At 36.9% G+C, this 23,151-nt stretch overlaps 2 protein-coding genes across 2 annotated transcripts; one reads left to right on the top strand and one right to left on the bottom strand.

Moving 5' to 3' along the window:
• Nucleotides 1–4,026: 4,026 nt before the first annotated feature.
• On the top strand, nt 4,027–19,228 carry LOC132731761 (uncharacterized). Its single transcript, XM_060718016.1, has 3 exons — nt 4,027–4,197; nt 17,464–18,743; nt 19,043–19,228. Exons 2-3 carry the CDS (start codon nt 17,472–17,474, stop codon nt 19,226–19,228), a joined length of 1,458 nt encoding a protein of 485 aa, XP_060573999.1. The 5' UTR covers nt 4,027–4,197; nt 17,464–17,471.
• Nucleotides 7,133–8,638, bottom strand: LOC132731786 (uncharacterized). The gene has a single exon (XM_060718047.1). It carries the CDS (start codon nt 8,636–8,638, stop codon nt 7,133–7,135), a length of 1,506 nt encoding a protein of 501 aa, XP_060574030.1.
• Nucleotides 19,229–23,151: the final 3,923 nt, after the last annotated feature.

A 23,151-nucleotide genomic window follows, 5' to 3' on the forward strand; every position in this document is an offset into this window, starting at 1 on the left:
TCTTTAAAGGCTGTTCCAGTGGGTTGAAAAAACTGTCGTTAAATCTACCGTGTGTAGAAACATTTTGAGAATAACGAATTTTGAAAACGTTGATAAAACTTTGTTAATTTATTTTATTTCACTCTATAATTTTACAAGCGAAATACAAATTATTAAAAGTGAAATAAATGAAAAACTTAACTCATTTGCGCCATTAAAATAGCGTACTTGACTTGATTGTTTTGCACGTGCTGTTTGGCGCTACATTGTGACGTCACATAAACAACACTTTAAACGTTTGTACAGCGTTAACGACTGAATTAAAGATATTGGTGTTCGGACTCATTTTCTTAGTTAGACCTTTTCTTTCATTCTAGATAGTTTTCACCACAAAATTCGAAAAAAAAGGTTTTTTATTTATCAGATTTTCAAACAAAATGGCGCAACCAATGTGAAAATACACAGGGAGATAATAAGAACGGCGAGTGCATTGTTGTAGAATAATGCACGCTTCGGGCCTTCTTTGTTTATATAGAAAAATTTTCGATAGTGTTAGAATTAACTTTTCTATCCGGGACATTAGTTGAATAATCTTAACAGGTATCATCCCGAAACACCTGATAACTGTTCGTTGCGCCGCAAATTCTTTTGACGTCGCCATTTTAATTTTCCTATCTTCTATGAGATTTTTTCACTTATCTGTTTCTTGTTTTTTTCTTAAGTTATTCCATTGAAAATTTCTACGATGATGTCAGCATAGCAGAAGCGGAAGTCAATGTGATAATGTGCAGACACATCATCAGATATTTGCAATATACAAAATTTATTTATGCCTATTTATAACAAAATGCAATTTTTTTGACGTGCGCCGAGAACTCAAACCAATGTCGTTAATATTGAACATTTTGTGTAAATAGAGTAAATATTTTGTAAATGATTTTTGTAATGTAAAATAATAATAGGTTCTTATAGGTTGCATGTGTGAATAATTATCTATTAGTGCTCGCCAATTTTTTTAAGCCAATCACCGACGAGGATTTTTCAAATTTTAAGGTTACAAATCTTAATAGAACAGATTTTATATAAACTGGACGTTTTATATTATAAAACGCAAGTGGGCGGAGCACTTAGCCGGTTAGAGTGCATATTGGATGTTCTTCGTAAATAAGAAAGCTACAGTCGCTTCGCAAGCTCCGCTCCTTTTTAGCTTTCTTATTTACGAAGAACACCCAATATGCACTCTAACCTATACCTGGCGTTAAAAATGAACCGTTTATAAGATTTGTCAAGAACTTATGGTACAACCCTCGTATATATTTTTAAAGACTGTTACATGTATAATGATGATAGAACAGCAGTTTATATTGTAAAATGCTCAGGCTAAAATATAAATTTGGCTTTAATATAAAAAATCTCCCCCACTCTTTTTAATAATTTAACATTACAGGGGAATTCCGATGGATATTTACATAAAATTCCTAAGGCCACGCAAACTATTTATCGTCCATGCGAAATAAATCGAAAGAAATTATGACAAAATATAAACTTATTTCGACTTTTACTCATTCACACACTAAAAAACCATTGGATTGGCTTCATGCCACTTTGGTCCAATATATACTCGTAATCAAACGTATACTCGTGTGACACCGGTCTTGGTTAGTTACAGGAAGTTGATTTGAGTGGGTGTACATTCAATATAAAGTTTCCCCAAATCTAGCTTAAATTAAGTTTTAATTTCGTGTCCTTCATCAGCTTCAATCTATAATAAATCCATTATCCAATATCTCTTAGAGGACATGTTATCTATTGCATAAACTGAAGTGCTTTTGTTCAACATAAAATCTTTTACTTTACGATATTGACAGAGGTTTTGTTATTGTTATGATTGTTACCTGATTTATTATAGTTAAGATCGAGATGTTTAGCTTGTCGGCATATTGGTTTGGTATGCTTGACAGGTTTAGTTGTATTCATCCGCGGTTATTATAACTTAGTCATTTTCCAGTTTTCTGTACAATTTGTGTGAGCACACAATTATGCGTGTTTTTTGTTTAGCTACATTGCATATGATATTTTTTAATATGTATGTTTATGCCGCCGAGGGTTGTTTCCATTTTCTATGAAATTATAGCGAATCTGATTAATGTAGGCCCTTTTTGTAACTTTGGCATATGACATTTTTAGTTACTCTGTACTGTTAGTTCTTAGTGCAATTTGACACCCGGTGTTTTTGGGTGTTTACAAATTGACAAAAAGAGGGGAAAACTGTTCTTGCTGGTAGAGTGTAAACACACCGTTTCACCAGTTCCAGTGTTGACAAATTGCTGCAGTGATGATAGACATCTAAACTTTATTGATTACCACAGGAAGTTTATAAATTTGTTTTGTTCCCGTCCGACGTTTCTTATTTCTTAATTAAGTACAGTAAGGATGAACACATATGATTTTAGACTTGATTACAAATACATGTGGGCAGTACATCCATGAGCATACATACGCACACACAGACAGACCAACCTAAACATTGTAACAAAAACATAACAGACTTAGCCCAGAACATTGAATATGGTTTTATTTATAAATCTCTACACAACTTTGACATATTTTGTACTACTTGACTGAACAACTTTTAACCAGTATTTTATAACGTTAACAGCACTCATTGTTCTACCAGTTCACAAAAGATTAAAGTATTTTTGTTTGTCTTTTACCTCATAACAACTTCTTACAATACTTTAAATGTATATTTTCTTACACCGGACTATCCCCAGTTTCGGGATTGGTAAAATAACTTATAAATAAATAAAACAGATCTAGTTTATGTTTATCTGACATACAAGGAAATCGTATTGGCTCGTTTTCAAATTAATACAATGAGTTTCGAAAGACATTAAAACATGCGCCAAAATAATTTTTTTGTCTAGATATGTAAACTTTTTAACTGTTTCAAGTCATTAGGCTTTATAAGAAAACATCAAATTGTGTCTAAGTCTATCCGTCTTTTTAAAGATCAAATCATTTGACTTTGTACAGTTAACTTTCACAGTATATTAGTACATGTATATTCAAAAAATGTCAATCCTTTTTGGTAGCCCTCCTCTGTTTTAGATGTGGTCACTATATTTTAGGCATATACCAAAATATCTTTAGAACAATATGTACTTCGCAAGTATTTAGATTTTAAAAAAGAACTGTCCAAAATAACAAAAAACTGCCCCATTCATTGATATTTGAAGGGTACTTGAAAGTAAAACTTCAAACAGCAAACGAAAATGCAGTTTTCAATTTCATCCACTGCCTGAACTACCTATTTAAATAGCATAGATTTTAAATGAGACAAGCCGTTTTACTTTTGGACCTCAAGTGTCACAGGGTGAGAAAATGTGTAGCCTGACCGGGACCCGAACCCAGTTCTCTCGGAATACCGTACCGCGGTTCTACTGACTTACCTATCCGGCCGGTCACATACTATCTCCCCTAATTAGTAAACAGTTCTGAACCATGACACAAGTAAAAAATGGCGAATGTATGTATGATCAGGACAAGCGCTTCTTATACTTCTAGAATTCTTTCTTCAGTCTGTCTCATTGTGTGTTGATGATCTCTCAGAAAGTGTGTCTTATTATTTATCTCCTGTTTCAAACACTGAATTATTGTTTTCAAGTTATGAATGTGTACCACGTTGCGCCCCAGTCAGTGCCAGTGACAGGCATATGGTCAACATCCTGACTGACTAAAATTCAGATCTACCTAGTTCTGTTATGTAGATCTGATTCCGTCCGTATATGTTTCGCCTCCTTTAACTAACTGTTTTTCTTAAGCTAATACTAATTGTTTGCTAGGTTTAATCATCATGTGTACATGATTGTAGTGTTCGGTGCAGTATGACGTACCGAAACAAATAAAATAACAGGTAATTTTTATTCAAGATTTTAAGAATCAGTATAAACCACAGGTGCTATAAGATTAAACTTGAGCACCAAGAGGTATAATAACCTCTTTAGAAGTATCTGCCCTTTCCGCCAGTATAATAGTCGAGGTCTCTCGATTGTTCAAAATGAGCGGTAACACGATAACTTCATTTTATCTATACAAGTAGACATTCCAGTGGTTAAGACATGTTTTGACATATAAGATATATTAGATGTATATAGGAATCTAAATTAGATCTATTTTGTGTATTAACAATATCCAAGTGAACAGGATAAATCACAGGTATGTTATTATTATATACTTATAAATGAAATATTGAGAAATAGTAATGAAATGATATGCGTTTACTCATTTCCCGTACTTTCACTGTTAAAATTTATTTTTCACTGCAGTGATACATATTTTCCATAATTTTACTGGTGTAAAGAAATAAAACTGTATAATTATACTGAACAGAAAATTTAAGTATTTTTTTTCATCTTGTGGTGTGAAGATGAAAATTATCATATTTCACTCATGGCAAACCGTCACTCAAGATATATTCATTTTCATAAAACTCAATGAAATAAATCATGTTTTTATAGAAAAAACTTAAATGTCCTCTATTTATTCAATATCTATGTTTCAATATTCTGTAAGCTTTATCAAGACAGTTTTATTTTTTAAAAATCTAACTTTGACCTACAACCCGAATAACCTTGAGATCATCATTTACTGTACCCCTCTCATATCTCTGTGTCAGTTCCGATGATTCAATTTTTAGTTTGTTTGGCCTTTGAAGTCAAAGACTTATATCTTTCTATTTCTGACGCCCCCCCCCCCCCCTCATGATTATGTATAGGTCAGCATTAATGAACTTAAATCTTCCAAAAGCGACACAGCTATCCGGTCTAATTAGCGTATCATACTCACACGGTGTAAAAGCTCAAAATAGCAGGGAGGGGATTATAGGAATGACCTCCGTCTGTCTGTCCGAAACAATTTCGTGTCCGCTCGATAACTTTTAAAGCGCTGATTTTTTTTGGCATATAACTTGGCACAAGTGATTAGCATAATAAGACGATGTGCAGGTCGCAATAATTGGATTGCTACCCCCAAGGTTAGGGTCACACTTTAAGGTCGATAGTAAAGTCTACATTTCGTGTCCGCTCCATAGCTTTTAAACAGCTGAAAAGTTTTTTAAAATAACTTGGCACAAGTGAACAGCATTATGAGACGATGTGCAAGCACAATAATTGGATTGCTACCCCAAAGTTCAAGGTCACACTTAAAGGTCAAGTGTAAAGAGTCTACATTTCCGGTCCGCTCCATAACTTTTAAACCATGAAAAGTTTTTAATTAGTTTGTCACAAGTGATCATTATTATGAGACAATGTGAGGATCGGAATAATTGGGTTGCTACCCCAAAGGTCAAGGTCACATTTTAAGGTCAAATGTTCTACATTAGTGTTCGCTCCATAACATTTCAACTGCTGATTTTTTTTAAATAACTTGGCATACCTGATTACCATTAAGAGACGATGTGCAGAGCGCAATAATTAGGTTGCTACCCCAAAGGTCAAGGACACACTTTAAGGTCGAATGTAAAAAAGTCTATATTTCGTGTCTGCACCATAATTTTCAAACCTCTGAAATCTTTTTGTAATAACTTTGCACAGGTGATCATCATTATGGGGCGATGTGCAGAGCACAATGACTGGGTTGCTAACCCCAGGTCAAGGTTACACTTAGGCTCTTAGGCAAGTGTTAAAAAGTTTACATTTCGTGTCCCTCCATAACTTTTAAACCGCTGAACAGTTTTTTAAAAAATATATTTGCAAAAGTGTTCACCATAATGAGATGATGTGCAGAGCGCAATAATTGGATTGCTACCCCAAAAGTCAAGGACACACTTAAAGGTCAAGTGTAAAAAGTCTACTTTTCGTGTCCACTCCATAACCTCTAAACGGCTGAATTTTTTTTAATAACTTGGCGCAAGTAATCAACATTATCAGACGATCTGTAGAGCGCAATAATGGGATTGCTACCCTCAAGGTCGGGGTCACACTCAAATGTCCAATGTAAAAACAACTATTTTTCATGTCTGCTCTATAAGTTTTTGTAAATTCAAAGGTTTTAAAATAACTTGCCACAAGTGATCCCCACAATCACACAATCTGTAGAGCACAACATCCAGGTTGCTCCCCCCAAGGTCAATGTTATATGTTCACTTTATGGAAGATTTTAAATAACTGCACAAATAATCAACATTGTCAGACCATGTGCTTATGACATGTATGGAACAACATCAAGATCATGATAAGTACACATTCATGTTCACTGGGGATGGGGATTTAGCTGTTTATTAGACTGCCTTGTTAAAACTTATTTCCCGTATTGTTTGAGATCTTTGTTATGAAATTAAAATGATCAAATTTCACCCGGTGCAGTCCAAACAAACTGAAAATTATTTAAATGTAAATCATGTTTGAAAGTAAGGATTTGCTATCTTCTGATAAGGATTTAATAAAAAAGGGCAATACAGCAATACATTTAAAGAAGTACGGAGCGCCTAATGTGACATTTTCAACACTTTTTACCCGAAACTTGATTCGTTTTTACGAAATAATAATTCGTAATTACGTAATAATTCAGAAATACGAAATTTTTAATTCATTTTTCGAAATATTAATTCGTAATTACGAAATATCAATTCGTTTTTACGAAATATTTAAGAAATAATATATCCCAAACAGTGATTTTATCGCTCAATAACACCACTGTTTGGAGTTCGGATGCGAGGAAGTATAACACGAGGGCGTAGCCCGAGTGATATAATGATGCGCATCCGAACGACAAACAGTGATGTTATCAAGCGATAAAATCACTGATTCGGATATATTATTTCGATTCTAACACGACAAAAACAATAAATGTTGCCGTACCTGATAATAAGCTAAATTGCACCTGATTTGTTTCCGTTCTTATTTTCAGTGCGTCGCATTTTTAGTGGTTACGTCACACGTATATAATGATAACGTCATAAGTCTAAATATAGAACGTCAACAGTGACTTTGTTGCATAATAATACACACTTTCAGAGTTGAATAACAGATGTCCTGCTGAAGGTAGACGTCATCAGCCGAGTTACCATCCGTCTGCAGGTGTTTCGCTCCATTTACACTCGAGACACCCTCGGGATGGCGGAGCAGGTAGGGTTGATCAGGCCCTACCCCGTCTACCTTGGTTGCCATTCATGTTTGCTATGGAGCATCCATAGCCAACTGGACGCTCTTTCGGCTGTTCTCCCCAGAGCATTGACTGTGCGCTTTCGTGCCGCTCCTTTGATGCCCAATGCTCCGAGCATCCTCCACACTGATTGTAATGAGAAGCCACGACATCCGACCTCAATCGGGAAGACCAGAGTGTTCCAGCCGTTGGACTTGCAGGATTGGGCCAAGTCTTCGTACTTGGACCTCTTGAGCTCGTGGGATTCTTCAATGCGTTCCTCCCATGGGACTGTCAGCTCAACCAGCACCACTCGTTTAGGATTCCTGGACCATGTCACAATGTCTGGCCGGAGGGTAGTCTGGGCGATCTCCTGGGGGAACTGTAGTTGTTCCTTTAGGTCAGCCTTCATTTCCCATGACCTGGATTCATTCAGGATTCCGGTCGATGCTGGGGCTGACTTGGGTACTTGTTCTCCCTCCTTCAGGAACCCGGTGTAGTGGTTCTGGTTTGGCCTCGGTCTCTCTTTCTTCCTTTCGGTCTCAAGGACGTGGGCTACCTCAGACAGGACCTGGTCATGACGCCATCTGTAGCGCCCCTGAGATAGGGGGGGGGGGCATGATGAGAGTACATGTTTGAGTGATCCTGGTGAACCACACAATGGACATGCCGGGTCGTCAATCAGCTTCCACTGGTACAGGTTGGTAGGAGATGGGAGCATGTCGTAGATAGAACGAAGCAAGAAACTCAGTCTGAGTGGCTCGTACTGCCAGATCTCTTGCCAGGATAATTTCCTTTCTGGAACCTGCCATCTTGTCCAGTTTCCCTGTGGTCCTAGCTGGACTGCCCTTGACATTCTTTCCTGCTCTGCTTCTTCCCTGATCTCGGTCTGTACTAGGGATCTTCTTTCCTGCTGTGTTGAAGTCTCCCATCTTTGGTGCTTCCTGGTGCCTAGTCCTTCTTTTCCTATGTTTGTCATACCCACAATGTCTTTGTGCTTGAGACCGCTCTCTGCAAGCTCCACCGCACGACTCACTGACCACTTTCGCCCAGTCCTAACCTCGATGCAAGCGCCGCTGATCTTCTCATCTTTGGAATCTCTCAGCGTTAGCAGAAGTCTGGTCTTAGCAACTTTGAATTCCTCTACAATAGAGTTGATGGGCATCTGTAGCTTTGCTGTCTTGCTGTAGAGACCTATGTTGGTGAAGGATGGAGGCAGGCCTAACCATCTTCTTAGGTGCTTGCTGACAGTCCGCTCCAGCTTCTCTACTGTACTGGTTGGAATATCGTTAACCATCATTGGCCAAACGAGTCTGGGTAGTAGATTGTGTTGGTACACCCAAGCCTTGAATTTCCCCGGAAGATCGCACTTGTCTATTCTTCTCAACCCCTCCTCCGCCTGTTGTTGAAGACGGGCTTGACTGCTCTTGTCTGATAGTGAGGCGTCGAACCACTTTCCCAAGCACTTGACTGGATTGTTGGACTGGGATGGGATGTCCTCTCCCTGTATGGTCATCTTGAATCTTTCGTGACCTTTCCTTTCTTAATCACCAGGCTTCGTGACTTGGCTGGCTTGAACTGCATTCGGGCCCATGTCGCTGTTTCCTCTAGTGCTGTGAGTACCCATCGTGCTTGGATGTGAGTTTCCGTCGTGACGGTCATGTCGTTCATAAACCCACGTTGGATGGTAGGCGGATACCAGAGTTGGTCTTTGGGCCTCGTGTTTCCACCTCTGCTGCCTTGATGATGATGTTCATGCCCATCACAAACAGTATAACAGAGATGGTACATCCAGTCACAATGCCTTTCTGTAGCTCAATCCAGTCTGTTGTGAACTGTTCACAAGAGAACCTTAGGTGAATGTTACTGAAGTAACTCTGGATGAGTTTTGTGGCATGATCCGGGATGTGGTAGTGGTGCAGAGCTTCCAAGATCAGTTGGTGTGGGATCGATCCATAGGCGTTCGTAAGATCTAACCAAATGACACTGAGATCTTTGTGGTTGATCCTGGCCTCGTGAAGCAGCTGCGTTAGAGCGCTGGTGTGCTCCACGCACCCCGAGAAACCGGGTATTCCTCCCTTTTGGACTGAGGTGTTGATGTACTGGTTGCTTAACATGTACGAGGTCATGCGGTTGGCCAGTATTGAGAAGAATATCTTGCCCTCAACATTTAGAAGTGATATGGTCCTGAACTGCTTTACTGTCTTAGAGTCTTTCTCCTTGGGCACAAAGCAACCTTCGGCTTGTTTCCAGCAGTCTGGAACTGTTCCCTTCCTCCAAACCACTTTCAACAGTTGCCAGAGACGTCTCAGAAGCTTGGGGCACTTCTTATAAACTTTGTAGGAAATGCCACTCGGTCCAGGAGCTGAACATGACCGGGCCTTCATAACAACACTTGTTACTTCTTTAAATGTTGGTTCCTTCAGATCTAGTGGAATTGATGGTTCTTCAACAGGAAGAATTCTGTCACAGTTGCCTAGCGGGTCGTGCCTCTAGGGGTCTGAGTGTACATCCCGTAGGTGCTGCTCCACTTCGGTCTTACTACTCTCCATCTTTCCTGATCTTTCCCCTCCTAGTAGGTCCCTAGAAAATCTGTAAGGATTTGCTATGAAGGCGGCTCTCTTCTTTGCTTTGGTCTTCCTCTTTTTGGCCACTCTCTCTGCCGTAGTGAGGGTCTTCAGGCGTGACCTCAGCTGTCCTCTCAACTGGGCGAGACCTTCTCTCTCAGTCTGGTTGGCACCCTTGAAACGCTTACGTAAGGTACGGAGTTCTGTCCGGAGCCTCTTGATCTCACACTGCCTTCTGTTTGGGCGCGGTTGAGACTTCTTTGACTCTCCTTTCTTCACTTCTCCGAACCTCTCTCTTCCAAGGGTGTAGGCTATGGAAGGCAACGCTTGTAGTTTCCTTTCCACAGAACCTGACAATGTTGACTGAAGGATCAGGTCCAAGTCATCGTCAAACGTCTTCCAGCTACTGTCGTTGGTATTGGGCCATTCGATCTTCGGTTTTCTGTCGCTTGATGTCGGTTGTCGTGATCATGAGTCTGATTCAGCTTGCCCTTGGTCTGGTACTTCCTGTGTTTCATGGAGTGGAGTTGTACTCTGTCTACTGTGTGCAAAGATTGGAGAACTACCTCCTGTGGTCACCCTTGGTCGATCTGTTCGAAATATTGGGGACTCTTCTCCATCTCCAGTGGGGGAAATTAGCTCCTCAGACGGCTTTGTTTGGTCTGTGGGATTTGCTGTACCGTACTTGATGTCATCTGCAGTTAAGGAATGCACGGGAGCTGAGAGACAAGTAGCACTGTGGTTCGGCACCTGACTAGATATCTCCCCCGTCTCACCAGGGTTAACTGTGCGTTGTTCCTGTGTATTCCGTAGCTGACAGCCACTTCGAGTCTGGTGGATTTTCATCCCCCTCCTGTTCTTGCACATCTTGCCACAGGGGCACATGATGGCTGTGCTGTTATCAGTCTCACTCATAGTCCGTTTGTGTTCCGTGTTCGTCACCGTGAAATCAGTCCTATTAGGTCTTTCATCCTCCCCCCTCTCGGAAGACCCTGGGGGTATTCTTCGTTCGGTTGTGTTGTAGCAGTTTTGGCGGGTGTCTTCTCGCGAAGACTGCACAGCGGGGAGCCGACCCACTGTACACCGTGAATCCAGTCTTTCCTAGAAATCGCCTGTCTCTCCAGGGTCACTGTTCTATTCTCAGTTGTCATCCAGACTTTCCTGGAAGTCACTGGTAAACCAGAAAAACAGAGTTGAATAACAGATGTCCTGCTGAAGGTTGACGTCATCAGCCGAGTTACCATCCATCTGCAGATGTTTCGCTCCATTTACACTCGGGACACCCTCGGGATGGCGGAGCAGGTAGGGTTGATCTATGTTCTTCTATGTTCAATAGGGAAAAATGCGGGTCGTGTTAGAATAATTCGTAATAACGAAATATTAATTCGTTTTTACGAAATATCAATTCGTTATTACGAAAAAGTAATTCATATTTACGAAATATTAGTTCGTACTAACGAATTATTATTTCGTCTTTACGTAAAATTAATTCATTTTTACGAAATGTCATTTCGTGATTACAAAATAAAAATTCGTAAATACGAAATAATATTTCGTAAAAACGAATTAAATTTTTTCTAGGGTTTCAAAAAGTTTTGGTAATATTTATAAAGAAGGCCTCGAAACTATGTTCCTGACTTAATATAAGGCATGTAAATGCAATATAAATAGTGTTTTTCCTCCCCAAGTTTTATAACTTAACACTACTGTACATATAGAGGACATTTGTTTAGGTCAGTGTAAGATCGGAATTTATCACACACCCGTGCCGATTTTGCGACTCCGTAAATATGGTATTGCACGGCCGTGCATATATTTTGACGTGACGTCATTAGCGTTATACAAACATAGTGTAAAGCCGCGCTAAATGTTAGCGTTATACTATGGTGGCTGATTTGTGCCATTCGTGTTTTCGCCCCGCGCCCCCGCCATTTAAATTTGTTAATTCTCGACTTTTCGCTTGGCGGGGTCGCGGTACGAAAACACGCTAATTAGCGGGGGCGCGGGGCGAAGTTTTATTTCATTAAACGTCGCCCCGCGCCCCCGCCGTTTTATTTCTTAATTCTCGCTCCGCACCCTCGCGGGGCTAAGTTTTATTTGTTAAACTTCGCCGCGCACCCCCGCTAATTAGCGTGTTTCGCTCCGCGACCCCGCCATTTTAACTTGTAAATTCTCGATTGTTCGCTTGGCGGGGTCGCGGGACGAAAACACAAATGGCACAAATCAGCCACCATATTATACTGTAGGCGCATCAATGAAAAATGACTCTTATTTCACTTTAAACGGTCTTTATTAGACTTGATTAGTCTTTATAAGAGCCAGAGGCTCGCATGATATAATTTTATTCAACTCGTGCAATAAATTCAGTATTGAACACTCATTTAATATCCTCTATTTATTTTATGCTTTTCAGTGGATTACTGATTTATCCGTGAAAATTATATTTGGTAATTTCACAGTGAAAATTATCAAAATATAATTTCACTTTTTTCAATGACGAAACTACTTTTTTAAGATTTTCCCCATGTGGTACCTCAATTTTATTTTTGCTGACAATTCTGACAATGTCAGGCTGTTTAAAGAAAAAGCAAAGCTGAAATTGATAAATACCTTAAACGTCAAAAGTAATAAAAAGAAGAAAACTTACTTCTATTCATTCAAATTCCAATCAGCAAATTTCGTCTCTAAATTTTTTGTTTCATTTTTACAGTCTGAAAAATACATTCCTTCCACATGCAAACTGCTCTTGATGACATTTTGGCATATTAAAAGTATCCTACGAGTAATAACTGCCGTATGCTTTATGAAAAATTGAAAAAGCAATGACAGCTACAGCTCGTAGAACAAGTAAACCACCCAGCATTCCGAGCAAGTTCCAAGTCTTCCATTTTCATAGCTGCTTTTTTCATGTTTTCACATCTGTCAACACTTATTTTTTGTCTGTTTCAATCCTCAAATATGTTTTCTTTCTTTTAAAAAGGTGTATGACTAACAATTCCAAATGATATCCCTCTGAATCTAACACAATTATTTTCCTCCCGTGAAATACACAACTTTAAAAAATGGCTGCCGCTTACATTTGACAAAGCCAGGTCTAATATAAATTCGCAGTAAGTAACAGAAATATGGATGGATGGTTGGAATTTTCTCCTACACGAATTGTTTGTTTTTATTACTAAAACAAGCGATCATTCATATTTTTTAAACAAAATAAATAATATCACTGTCATTTAATGTTGATTGTCGGACTTATTTTTCAGCTCAAGACTTCTTGTTTTTAATGAGAAATTCGCACGAAATGAGGCTCTCAATGGGGAAACAGATTTTAATATTTATGTTAATATTATGGAAATTTCGTTTAAACTTGTTTTTTAGCATAAAATAAAAAGAAAATTTGTTTGTTTTTTGTGTAAGATGTAATTTTATTTCATCGAGTGGGCTTTTAAAACAGTATTCTCACGAGTGGCGTAGTAGCCACTCGTGAGAATACTGTTTTTAAAGCCCACTCGATGAAATAAAATTTCATCTTACACACAAACAAACAAATATCCTCTATATATTTCACAGAGTGAACACCAAAAGGTATATTTCACGAGTGGCGCAGCCACGAGTGGAATGTGAACTTTTGGTGTTCACAAAGTGAAATTTATTTTGATCTTAGACTAAACTAAACAAATTTTTTGTCATTATACGCATAGAAACGTTTTAGAAAGACAATAATTAAACCTAATACTGAATGAAAAGCGCGCCAAATAATAATACAACGTGACGTTCTTTTTACGTCACGTCATAAAGTTGGTTCCCAGTACTGTGCATGCTGGTATTTCACTGAAACAACCAAATGGCTTAAATTCAAAACAGTGAAATTATCAAATTTATAAGTTCACTGTTTAAAACAGTGAAATTATCAGTTTTATATCACTGATATATTTCTATAAACCACCGAAAAGCATGTAATAAATTAAATTAATCGCCTTTAAATAGCTCTGCCGCCACAGCCGTGTTAGTACACGCGCTAAGAATATTTTGTTAAAGCTTCAAATCCAAACACGGACATTTTTTCTTGTTCGTTTTGTCGATATTATTGAGTTTTGAAATAAAATATTATCTTTTTATGATGGCACGGTGCTCATACATAAATTATAAGGGAATATACTTTTTTAAATTGATTAGATTAGTGAAAATCTGGAGCTCCCCTTTTTAGTTTTACTAATGCATATGATCACAGAAAGTAATAATATAAGCATGTTCCTTTTTTGAAAACACATGTCAGAAAAGATTAATTGTCTCAACTATTAAAACATTGCTGATAGGAACATGTCTTTGACAATGGGGAACAAGAGCACCGATAGGCGGAGCATTATATGCCCAAAAGTGTTTTTTTTGGTAAGGATGAAGCATTTGTAAGACATTACATAAATTAAATAAAGTATTACCTCCTTCAAATAGCTATCCTCCTATAAAGTTTGAATATTGTAATAGAATTAAGTTATTTTCTGGCAACTGTTTTCAGTTTTAAAGTAATAACGACCTTGACCTTTGACCCCAAAATCATAAGTGTTGATGTACCCAATGTTGACAATCATCCTATGAAGTTTGAATATCATGGACTAAATAGACCTTAAGTTATGCTCCGGAAACTGCTTTCAGTTTAAAAGTAATAGTGGCTTTGACCTTTGACCTTGTGACCCCAAAATCAATAGGGGTCTTCTACCCAATATGGACAAACATCCTATGAAGTTAGAATATTGTGGGCAACATGGAACTTAAGTTATGCTCTGTAAACTGTTTTCAGTTTTAAGGTAATAGTTACCTTGACCTTTGACCTTGTGACCCAATATCAATAGGGGTCTTCCACCCAATATGGACAATCATCCTATGAAGTTTGAATATTGTGGGCCAAATGGAACTTAAATTATGCTCCGGAAACTGTTTTAAGTTTAAACGTGATACTGACCTTGACCTTTGACCTTGTGGCCCCAAAATTAAAAGGGGTCTTCTAACCAATATGGACAATCATCCTATGAAGTTTGAACACTGTGGGAAATTAAGTTATGCTCTGGAAACTGCTTACAATTTTAAGGTAAAAGTGACCTTGACCTTTGACCTTGTAGCCCCAAAATCAATAGGGGTCTTCTACCCAATTTGGACGATCATCCTATGAAGTTTGAATATTTTTGGCCGAATGGAACTTAAATTATGCTCCGGAAACTGTTTTCAGTTTTAGAGTAATGACATTGACCTTGTGATCCTAAAATCAAAAGGGGTCTTCTACCCAATATGGACAATCATCCTATGAAGTTTGAACACTATGGGCCAGATGGAACTTAAGTTATGCTCCGGAAACTGTTTTAAGTTTTAAGGTGATAGTGACCTTGACCTTTTACCTTGTGACCCCAAAATCAATAGGGGTCTTCTATCAAATATCGACAATCAACCTATGAAGTTTGAATATTGTGGGCCAAATGGAACTTAAGTTATGCTCCGGAAAACAAATTGCTAACGGACGGACAGACGGACGGACAGACAGACAGCGGACGGACGCCAGGGGATATTTTTTCGGGCATATAAAAAGAGGATATTTTGGATAGAGAATGACTTCTCTCTTCACTTAAATATATCAACTTGAGAACTATTCGACTTATAATCGCAGAGTAAATGACCCTTTTGTGAGATTAGTAGGTTTTTTTTTGTCAAAATCACAATGGCCTTAAATAAGATTTTGTTGAAACGAATTAATATTTCGTAACAAGAGCTGTCGGTAGGACAGCAACGCTCGACTATTCTTAGTGCTTGATAGTAAAAAATGCTTGATAGAGTTACCTCCTCCTGTTTACAGGTTGGGATCATGATGGTGAACAAGTGTGCAAAGTTTCAAAGCCATATGTCAATGGACTTTGAAAATATTTGAACTATTACAAAAACTTTAACGTAAATTCAAGTCGAAAAAGGGGCATAATACTGTCAAAATGCTTGATAGAGTTACCTCCTCCTGTTTCCAGGTTGGGGTCATGATGGTGAACAAGTGTGCAAAGTTTCAAAGCCATATGTCAATGGACTTTGAAAATATTTGAACTATTACAAAAACTTTAACGTAAATTCTAAGTCGAAAAAGGGGCATAATTCTGTCAAAATGCTTGATAGAGTTACCTCCTCCTGTTTACAGGTTGGGGTCATGATGTTGAACAAGTGTGCAAAGTTTCAAAGCCATATGTCAATGGACTTTGAAAATATCTGAACTATTACAAAAACTTTAACATAAGTGGTTACGCCGACGCCGACGCTCGGATGACTGCAATAGCTCTACTTATTCTTATCGAATAGTCGAGCTAAAAACGAATTAATATTTCGTAAAAACGAATTAATATTTCGTAATTACAAATTAATATTTCGTAAAAACGATTTTAATGCCGGGAAAAAATTTCGAAAATGTCACCTTAAAGGCTCCGTAGCTTCAAATCCAAACACGGACAATTTTTTTTTTTTTTTTTTGTCGATATTATTGAGTTTTGAAATAAAATATTATGTTTTTATGATCGCACGGTGCCTATACCTAAATTGTAAAGAAATATACTTTTTGAAATTGATTAGATTAGTGAAAATCTGGAGCTCCCCCTCCCCACTCCTTTAGTTTTTCTAATGTATATGTTAAAGGAAAGTAATAATATAGCATGTTTCTTTTTAAAGCAGCATGCCTCCAGATGAGCCGAAATATTTCAAGAGAATTTAATTTGAGAAAAATGTGCTAACATTTTAAGAAAAGAAAAATGTTTCAAGATTCAAGTAATGATTTACATGTTATATGCAATTAAGGGATGATTTTGCGTTATTTATCACCATTTTCTACTGTGTTACTAACGCAGTCGGGCTAATTTTGCTTAGTTTGACCTCTTTTTGGTAATTTATGTGGATTGCAAGAGCTGTTTGCAATGTGAAAATTACTTTCTTTGTTCATATCACAATATTTTACTTTTAAATACATTAAAAAAAATCATTAAAATTAGCATGAATCATGATGCATGCTGCTTTAAAGAAACATAATTTATCAGAAAAGATTTATTGCCACAAAAAATAATACATTGCTGATAGGAACATGTATTTGACAATGGGGAAAAAGAGGATTGTTTTTGTATAGAGAATGACTTCTCACTCAAAAACCCTGTTCACTTAAATATAATATCTTGAAAACTATTCGGCTTATAATCGCAAGGTTTATCCAGGCTTGTAATTGACCTCTTTGTGAGATTAGTAGGTTCTTTGTCAAGCTCACAATGACCTTAAATAAAATTTCGTTAAAACGAATTAATATTTCATGATTACGAATTAATATTTCGTAAAAACGAATTATTATTTTGTAAAAACGTCGTAAAAACGAATTAATATTTCGTAATATCGAATTAATATATAAATATTTCGTAAAAACGAGTTAACATTTCGTAAAAACGAATTATTTCGTAAAAAACAAAATAATATTTCGTAAAAACCGAATTAATATTTCGTAAAAACGAATTATTATTTCGTAAAAACAAACTATTATTTCGTAAAAACAAATTAATATTCCTTAAAACAAATTAATATTTCGTAATTACAAATTAATATTTCGTAAAAACGAATTAAATGCCGGGGAAAAAAAGTGTCGAAAATGTCACCTTAGGGGCTCCGTAGAGAAGAAGCATTCAAGACAAATAGTTATAGAATCAGTAAAAAAGTGTAGATGAGTAACAAAATATCCACTGTTTGATGTTAATAACTTTCTTGTGTTTGTCTATTCTAGATATCCTTATGGCTGTCCCGGGTAAAAAGGCATCTCGGAAATCTTCATCCATACTATCTCAAGGCTGTGCTGAAGATTTCGACATTTTCTGTGAAATATGTGATAGATATGATATCAGGATTCCTGCCTTTGGTCACTGTGTAGATTGTGAGGCACACCTTTGCCGTACCTGCTCTAATAATCATTTGCAACTCAAACCATCCCACCATCACCAACTTCTAGACAACGAACACATGCCACAAAAGCAAACCATGCATAAATCATCAAAGTCTGCTCCCAGGACACTGACCGATGGTCTTACAAAGCCTTGTACTAAACACAGCAAGGAAGTGATCAAATTTTACTGCCATGACCATAATGCTCTTATATGTAATGTTTGTGTGACCCTTGAACACACACCAACGTCCTGTCGTGTGGACTACATACCAGAAATATCAGGGCAGATTTTAGACAGCACCGAGTTCAATGAAACTCTGAGAGGTATTAACACATTGACAGACAAATGCTTCCTGATAACTGAAGATCTGCATCAAAGATGTGAGGAATCAACGACTTCACTATTATATGCTTTCGAAGAAATAGTAGAATTCAGAAAAGAGAGAAAAGATAGATTACGCGAATTAGAAAAGAATGTTTTTGATGCTGCAAAAAAAATCCAATCCGACAACAATGAAAAGTTGAAAACAACAGAAACAACATGTGGCGACATCAACAAATCACTCCAAGCATCAGCTGATTCTCTTAAACATCTCAATTCACACAAGAAAACTGACCAACTGTTTGTTGAACTTAAGATAGCCCAGCAACTGATTAAAACTAGCGAGAAAAGAACATCAGAACTACCAACAGTTGACGAATACATCTTTGAACGAAATAAAGCTATTGAAAATGTCCTTCAAGACGAGAAATCAATAGGAATATTGAGCAATATGAAACTGGAGCAGCCAGCCCAACCAAAGAATCAAGTTGCAGTCGCAATCAAAATGTCTACTCCTAGAAATATCAATGCTAAAACATCCTTAGATAAAAGTAATTGCTACATAACTGGTTTGACTGTTTCTTCTTCAAACAAAATATTTGCAGCGGATAGGAAAAATAAGTCAATTAAAATGATAAACATTAGAAGTGGGGATATCAAACAAGTACAGCTTGACTCGGCACCCTTTGATGTCACCCTAGTCACAAGCGATTCACTTTGCTGTTACATTACCCACAGGTTTTTAAAACCCAAACCCCGTTCATTTCATTCTCCCCGACTCATTTACGAAGAACAACTAAAGGTAAGAAAAATTTTATGGTATCATCATTATAATAAAAACTTCGTCACTTTTTTATTTCCGGGAAAGCTCCAAAATCACGACTTAAAAATAATTACTGTAATTTCATTTAATGGGATTCAAGGGGGACAGTTTTTTCATTTTCCCGGGTTTTCACTACAAACTAATTCAATCTTGGTCTACATCACAAGGCTGGGGTTATGGGGTTTAACTGGCGGGGAATTATTAAAACCAAAGCAGATTCATTTTTTAAAAAGGGTATTACACTGTTAAATGATGGATCCTTATTACTCATTTCTAAGAAATCAATAATAGCAAGCCATGACTGTAAATTCATGAAAACTATACTTGAGGATTTAGATGATCCTTTTGCTGTATGTTGGTGTGCTGTAACCCGTACACTTTGTGTTAGTAGATTCACCGTACTTGAAGAGGGGAACAATAATATAAAAATATATAATGATGTAAAACTACGAGATGGCAATTGATCGATGCAGTCATGGCAAGACATACATGTAACTTTATATACCATTATCTAACATTTGCAATGGAATCGTGGTTCAAAGTAATGCTAATGAAAAGTAGACGTCGCATATTTGTTTTCCGGCTTCTCTAAGAAGGAAACTGACGGTCTTTCATGCTAGACCTTAATTAACAGAGCTGTTCAGCAGAAGGGTTACTTCTAAAACAGACAACTGCTGTATCATAACCTTCTCTAAAAGTTCAAAAAAAGAAACAAGAGGGCCATGGTGGCCCTGAGGTCGCTCACCTGTATATAGGCCTCCCCCTGGCAGGGCCAATTTTAACCCAAGGGCTTTTATTTGAACAAACTTGGTAGACATCCATAAGAAGATGTTTCATGCTTAACATCTAAGCTCTAGCTCATTGGTTTTTTTCAAAGAAGATTTTTTAAGTTTTTACTATACACATATAGTTAAAAAAATGACACCCCTGGGGCGGGCCAGTTTTGACCCCAGGGCTTTTATTTGAACAAACTTTGTAGACACTTACTAGAAGATGTTTCATGCTTAATATCTAAACTCTAGCTATTCAGTTTTTTTCACAGAAGAGTTTTAAGTTTTTGCAATACACATATAAGGAAAATCAATGACCCCCGGGGCGGGGCCAATTTTGACCCCAGGGCTTTTATTTGAACAAACTTTGTAAACACTCACTAGAAGATGTTTCATGCTTAACATCTAAACTCTAGCTATTTGGGTTTTTTCAAAGAAGATTTTCAAAGTTTTTGCTATACACATGTAAGGAAAATCAATGACCCCCGGGGTAGGGCCAATTTTGACCCCAGGGCTTTTATTTGAACAAACTTTCTAGACACCCATTAGAACATGTTTCATGCTAAATATCTTAGCTCTAGCTCTTTGAGTTCTTTTAAAGAAATTTTTTAAAGTTTTTACTATATGCATATAGGGAAAATCAATGACCCCCTGGGGCGGGGCCAATTTTGACCCCAGGGCTTTTATTTGAACAAACTTGGTAGACACTCACTAGAAAATGTTCCATGCCAAATATCTAAGCTCTAGCTCTTAGAGTTTTTTAAAAGAAAACATTTGAAGTTTTTTCTTTCGGTTGCCATGGCAACCAGAGTTCTGCATGGAATTAAATTCTTTGAATAATTTTTAAAGGTGACCACCAAATGAACATTCCTGTGAAGTTTGGATGAAATTGGCTTAGTAGTTTATGAGGAGATGTCATTTAAAGTAAAAGTTTACGGACGGACGACGGACGAAAAGCGATCACAAAAGCTCACCGTGTCACTTTGTGACATGTGAGCTAAAAAAACCCCCAAAAAACCTGCAGGGTGCGTCGCAATATCGGACACATCAGCAGTAAATAAAACCAAAAAAAAAAAGCCGACATTCAAGACTTATGTTAATAATTATATAATTATTATGTAATTAGTTATATGTATCTCAGCAGAGGGATATAGTATACGACTGCCTTCTCTGTTGAAATACTGAATTAGGGAAACATTTGATATTGAATAGAGAGTGACAAAGGGGACATACCTTTGGAGACTCGATTGTCCCAATTTATTAGAAACCTGTTCTATACAAATGACAAGTTAGGTGAAAAACCGCTTAATATGGTTTTGATAATTGGTAAATCAGTTACTTTTCAGATATTAAAGTACATCAGAAATAAAGATTTAAACCACAAGCAAAACCCCTGGTGCACAACTTCTGGTGCTAATCAACATATCCGAAATTTTGTCGACTCTAGCTCAAGCACTTTTAAAGCTACATGTGGCACATGAGAACCCATGGACAGACAGACAAGAGCAAATCTAAATGCCCCCACTATGACACAAAGCTGGTCACCGTTTGGTTGATTAATTAAAGGTCACGAGGTGACTTCTATTGTCCAATTTCTTTTCCTATTAGGTTACTTTTTAAGTACAATTTATGGGTGTGTCATTAAAACAGATATAAACTCATACTATGGTTACTTTATGGTAAACATATTTGTTTAACAAGTCAAGTTACCACTTTACAGCAAAATACCCGTTTATTCAGTCCAAATTTTGGCCACTAATGTTATTCAGATGCTTCTGCAAGATGGCTCCTTATGGAACTTATATAGGGACACATACAGGCAGCCTGTTCTTACCTAAGACGTAAACACTAGTAAGGAAACCACCAATGTCAATTGTTAAGGATAGCACAATAACAAGGCTACAGCCCTATCAATTTTATTTACATGTAGAATAATACATTCATAAATAAGAGCTGTCCGAAGCGGGATCAAATATAATCAGTGCTTTATTGTGAACGGATCCATAAAAAAACTTGTCTTGACAAGTTAACAAACAAATAAGAGGGTTGTGATGGCCCTGGATACCTCACTGTAGAAACATTATTAGAAATAGCCATAGTTTTTTCATGCAAAAGTCAGTAATAAAGTCACATTGGTTGTCGTTTCTGACCTCAGCTGCAGATTTTTTTTAAACATTTGCAGATGTCCCATAGAAAATATTATGTGATAAATATCATAACTCTGGGCATGGTAATATCATACAAGATGACTTAAATGATTTTACTATGCACGTCTATTCAAACTAAATGACCCCAAGGCTAGACCTTTTTTGTCTTCAAGGGCATGGTTTATGTTACTTTTACAACTGACCACATAGCAATGCTACATGCCCAAAATATAAGCTCTGAGCATCGAGTTTTGTAAAGAAGAAATAACCTGGGACAGAATATTATGTCCCAGAAACATCTACCATAAAAAATATTTTCCTGTTAGTCTATATAAATCTTCTTGTGTGGAATCAACTTTGACCTCTTGGACATGATTTTAATAACTTTTGTAGAGTACATGCCAAACATCAAAGCTTTTCGCAATGAAAGTTTTTTAAATACATCTCTATTATACAAGTATATACAGTACAATTCAAGTGACCCCCCCATGGCGATCCACTTTTGGCTTTATTCAACTTTTGTAGAAGTTCAGAAGGCAATGCTATATGCAAAATATCAGTTAATGCTCTGTTCATCGCAATTTCATAAAAGAAGACATAAAAATGTTTTTCCTATAAGTCTTTCTAAATAAATAGACTCCAGTGGCATGATTTACATGATGTTAAAGTCCATAACAATAAAATCCATTTAACAAGAATAACAGAGTTACTATTTGACCACAAATAATTTAACAAATTTAAACAGTCTTCATTTCTTGCTGCAAGTCCAGATTCTCCTTTTATTCATTCATCCATGCCCATATCCAGACTTTCTTTCAAACCAGCTTTTGTGAATTTCTTTTTTCCACCATCTGTAAAACAAATAAATATATCGGCTCAATTAAAACTGCTTTAGCTTGATGATTTTTGCCTTATTGATCGTTGTGTTTATCCTTAGTGAATAATGTAAATTAGAGAAGGAAAGGCAAAAAAGTGAAAGGTTGTAACAGTCCTTTTAGTATCCAAATGGTCTTTAACAGAATTATCTATGTATTTTTTAATCGGCATTAATATAAGATTTAAACTCTATGCTTATCAATTGATCAGCTGTAAATTTGACAACACCATAAGACTGCTTTTCTACTAGGTAATGTCTTGTTCCATTATATTGTCTCACAATCATTAAAATATTCCCTGTCAAAACTATGAATATCAGCGCGTTTTTTTTAAACATCAACCCATTTTTGTATAGATAAACTGTGAAGAATCATACATCTTATTAAAATCACTGTTCATATAACGGAAATAAGTATGTGTGGGAACCAATAACTTGATTAAAAGATGTTAAGTTCTAACGATTTAGAAATAGATCTTTGTTATTTTCTTATTTAAAAAACATTACAGATGAACCTATATTTCAATATTCAACTATATTACACTATAGGTTTAGTTTGGATGAGAACATAAGTGCTATTTTTTCTTCAAACAAAC

This window comes from Ruditapes philippinarum, unplaced genomic scaffold (genome assembly GCF_026571515.1).
Source record: "Ruditapes philippinarum isolate M1 unplaced genomic scaffold, ASM2657151v2 ctg8594_1_1_1_1, whole genome shotgun sequence".
NCBI classification, from domain to species: domain Eukaryota; kingdom Metazoa; phylum Mollusca; class Bivalvia; order Venerida; family Veneridae; genus Ruditapes; species Ruditapes philippinarum.

Excerpts from the sequence above, each read along its gene's own strand:
- LOC132731786 (XM_060718047.1), bottom strand. The coding sequence starts at position 8,638 with ATGACCATACAGGGAGAGGACATCCCATCCCAGTCCAACAATCCAGTC.
- LOC132731761 (XM_060718016.1), top strand. The coding sequence starts at position 17,472 with ATGGCTGTCCCGGGTAAAAAGGCATCTCGGAAATCTTCATCCATACTA. Across the intron at positions 18,744-19,042 it reads TTTACGAAGAACAACTAAAG|AAATCAATAATAGCAAGCCA; the intron begins GTAAGAAAAATT and ends CTCATTTCTAAG.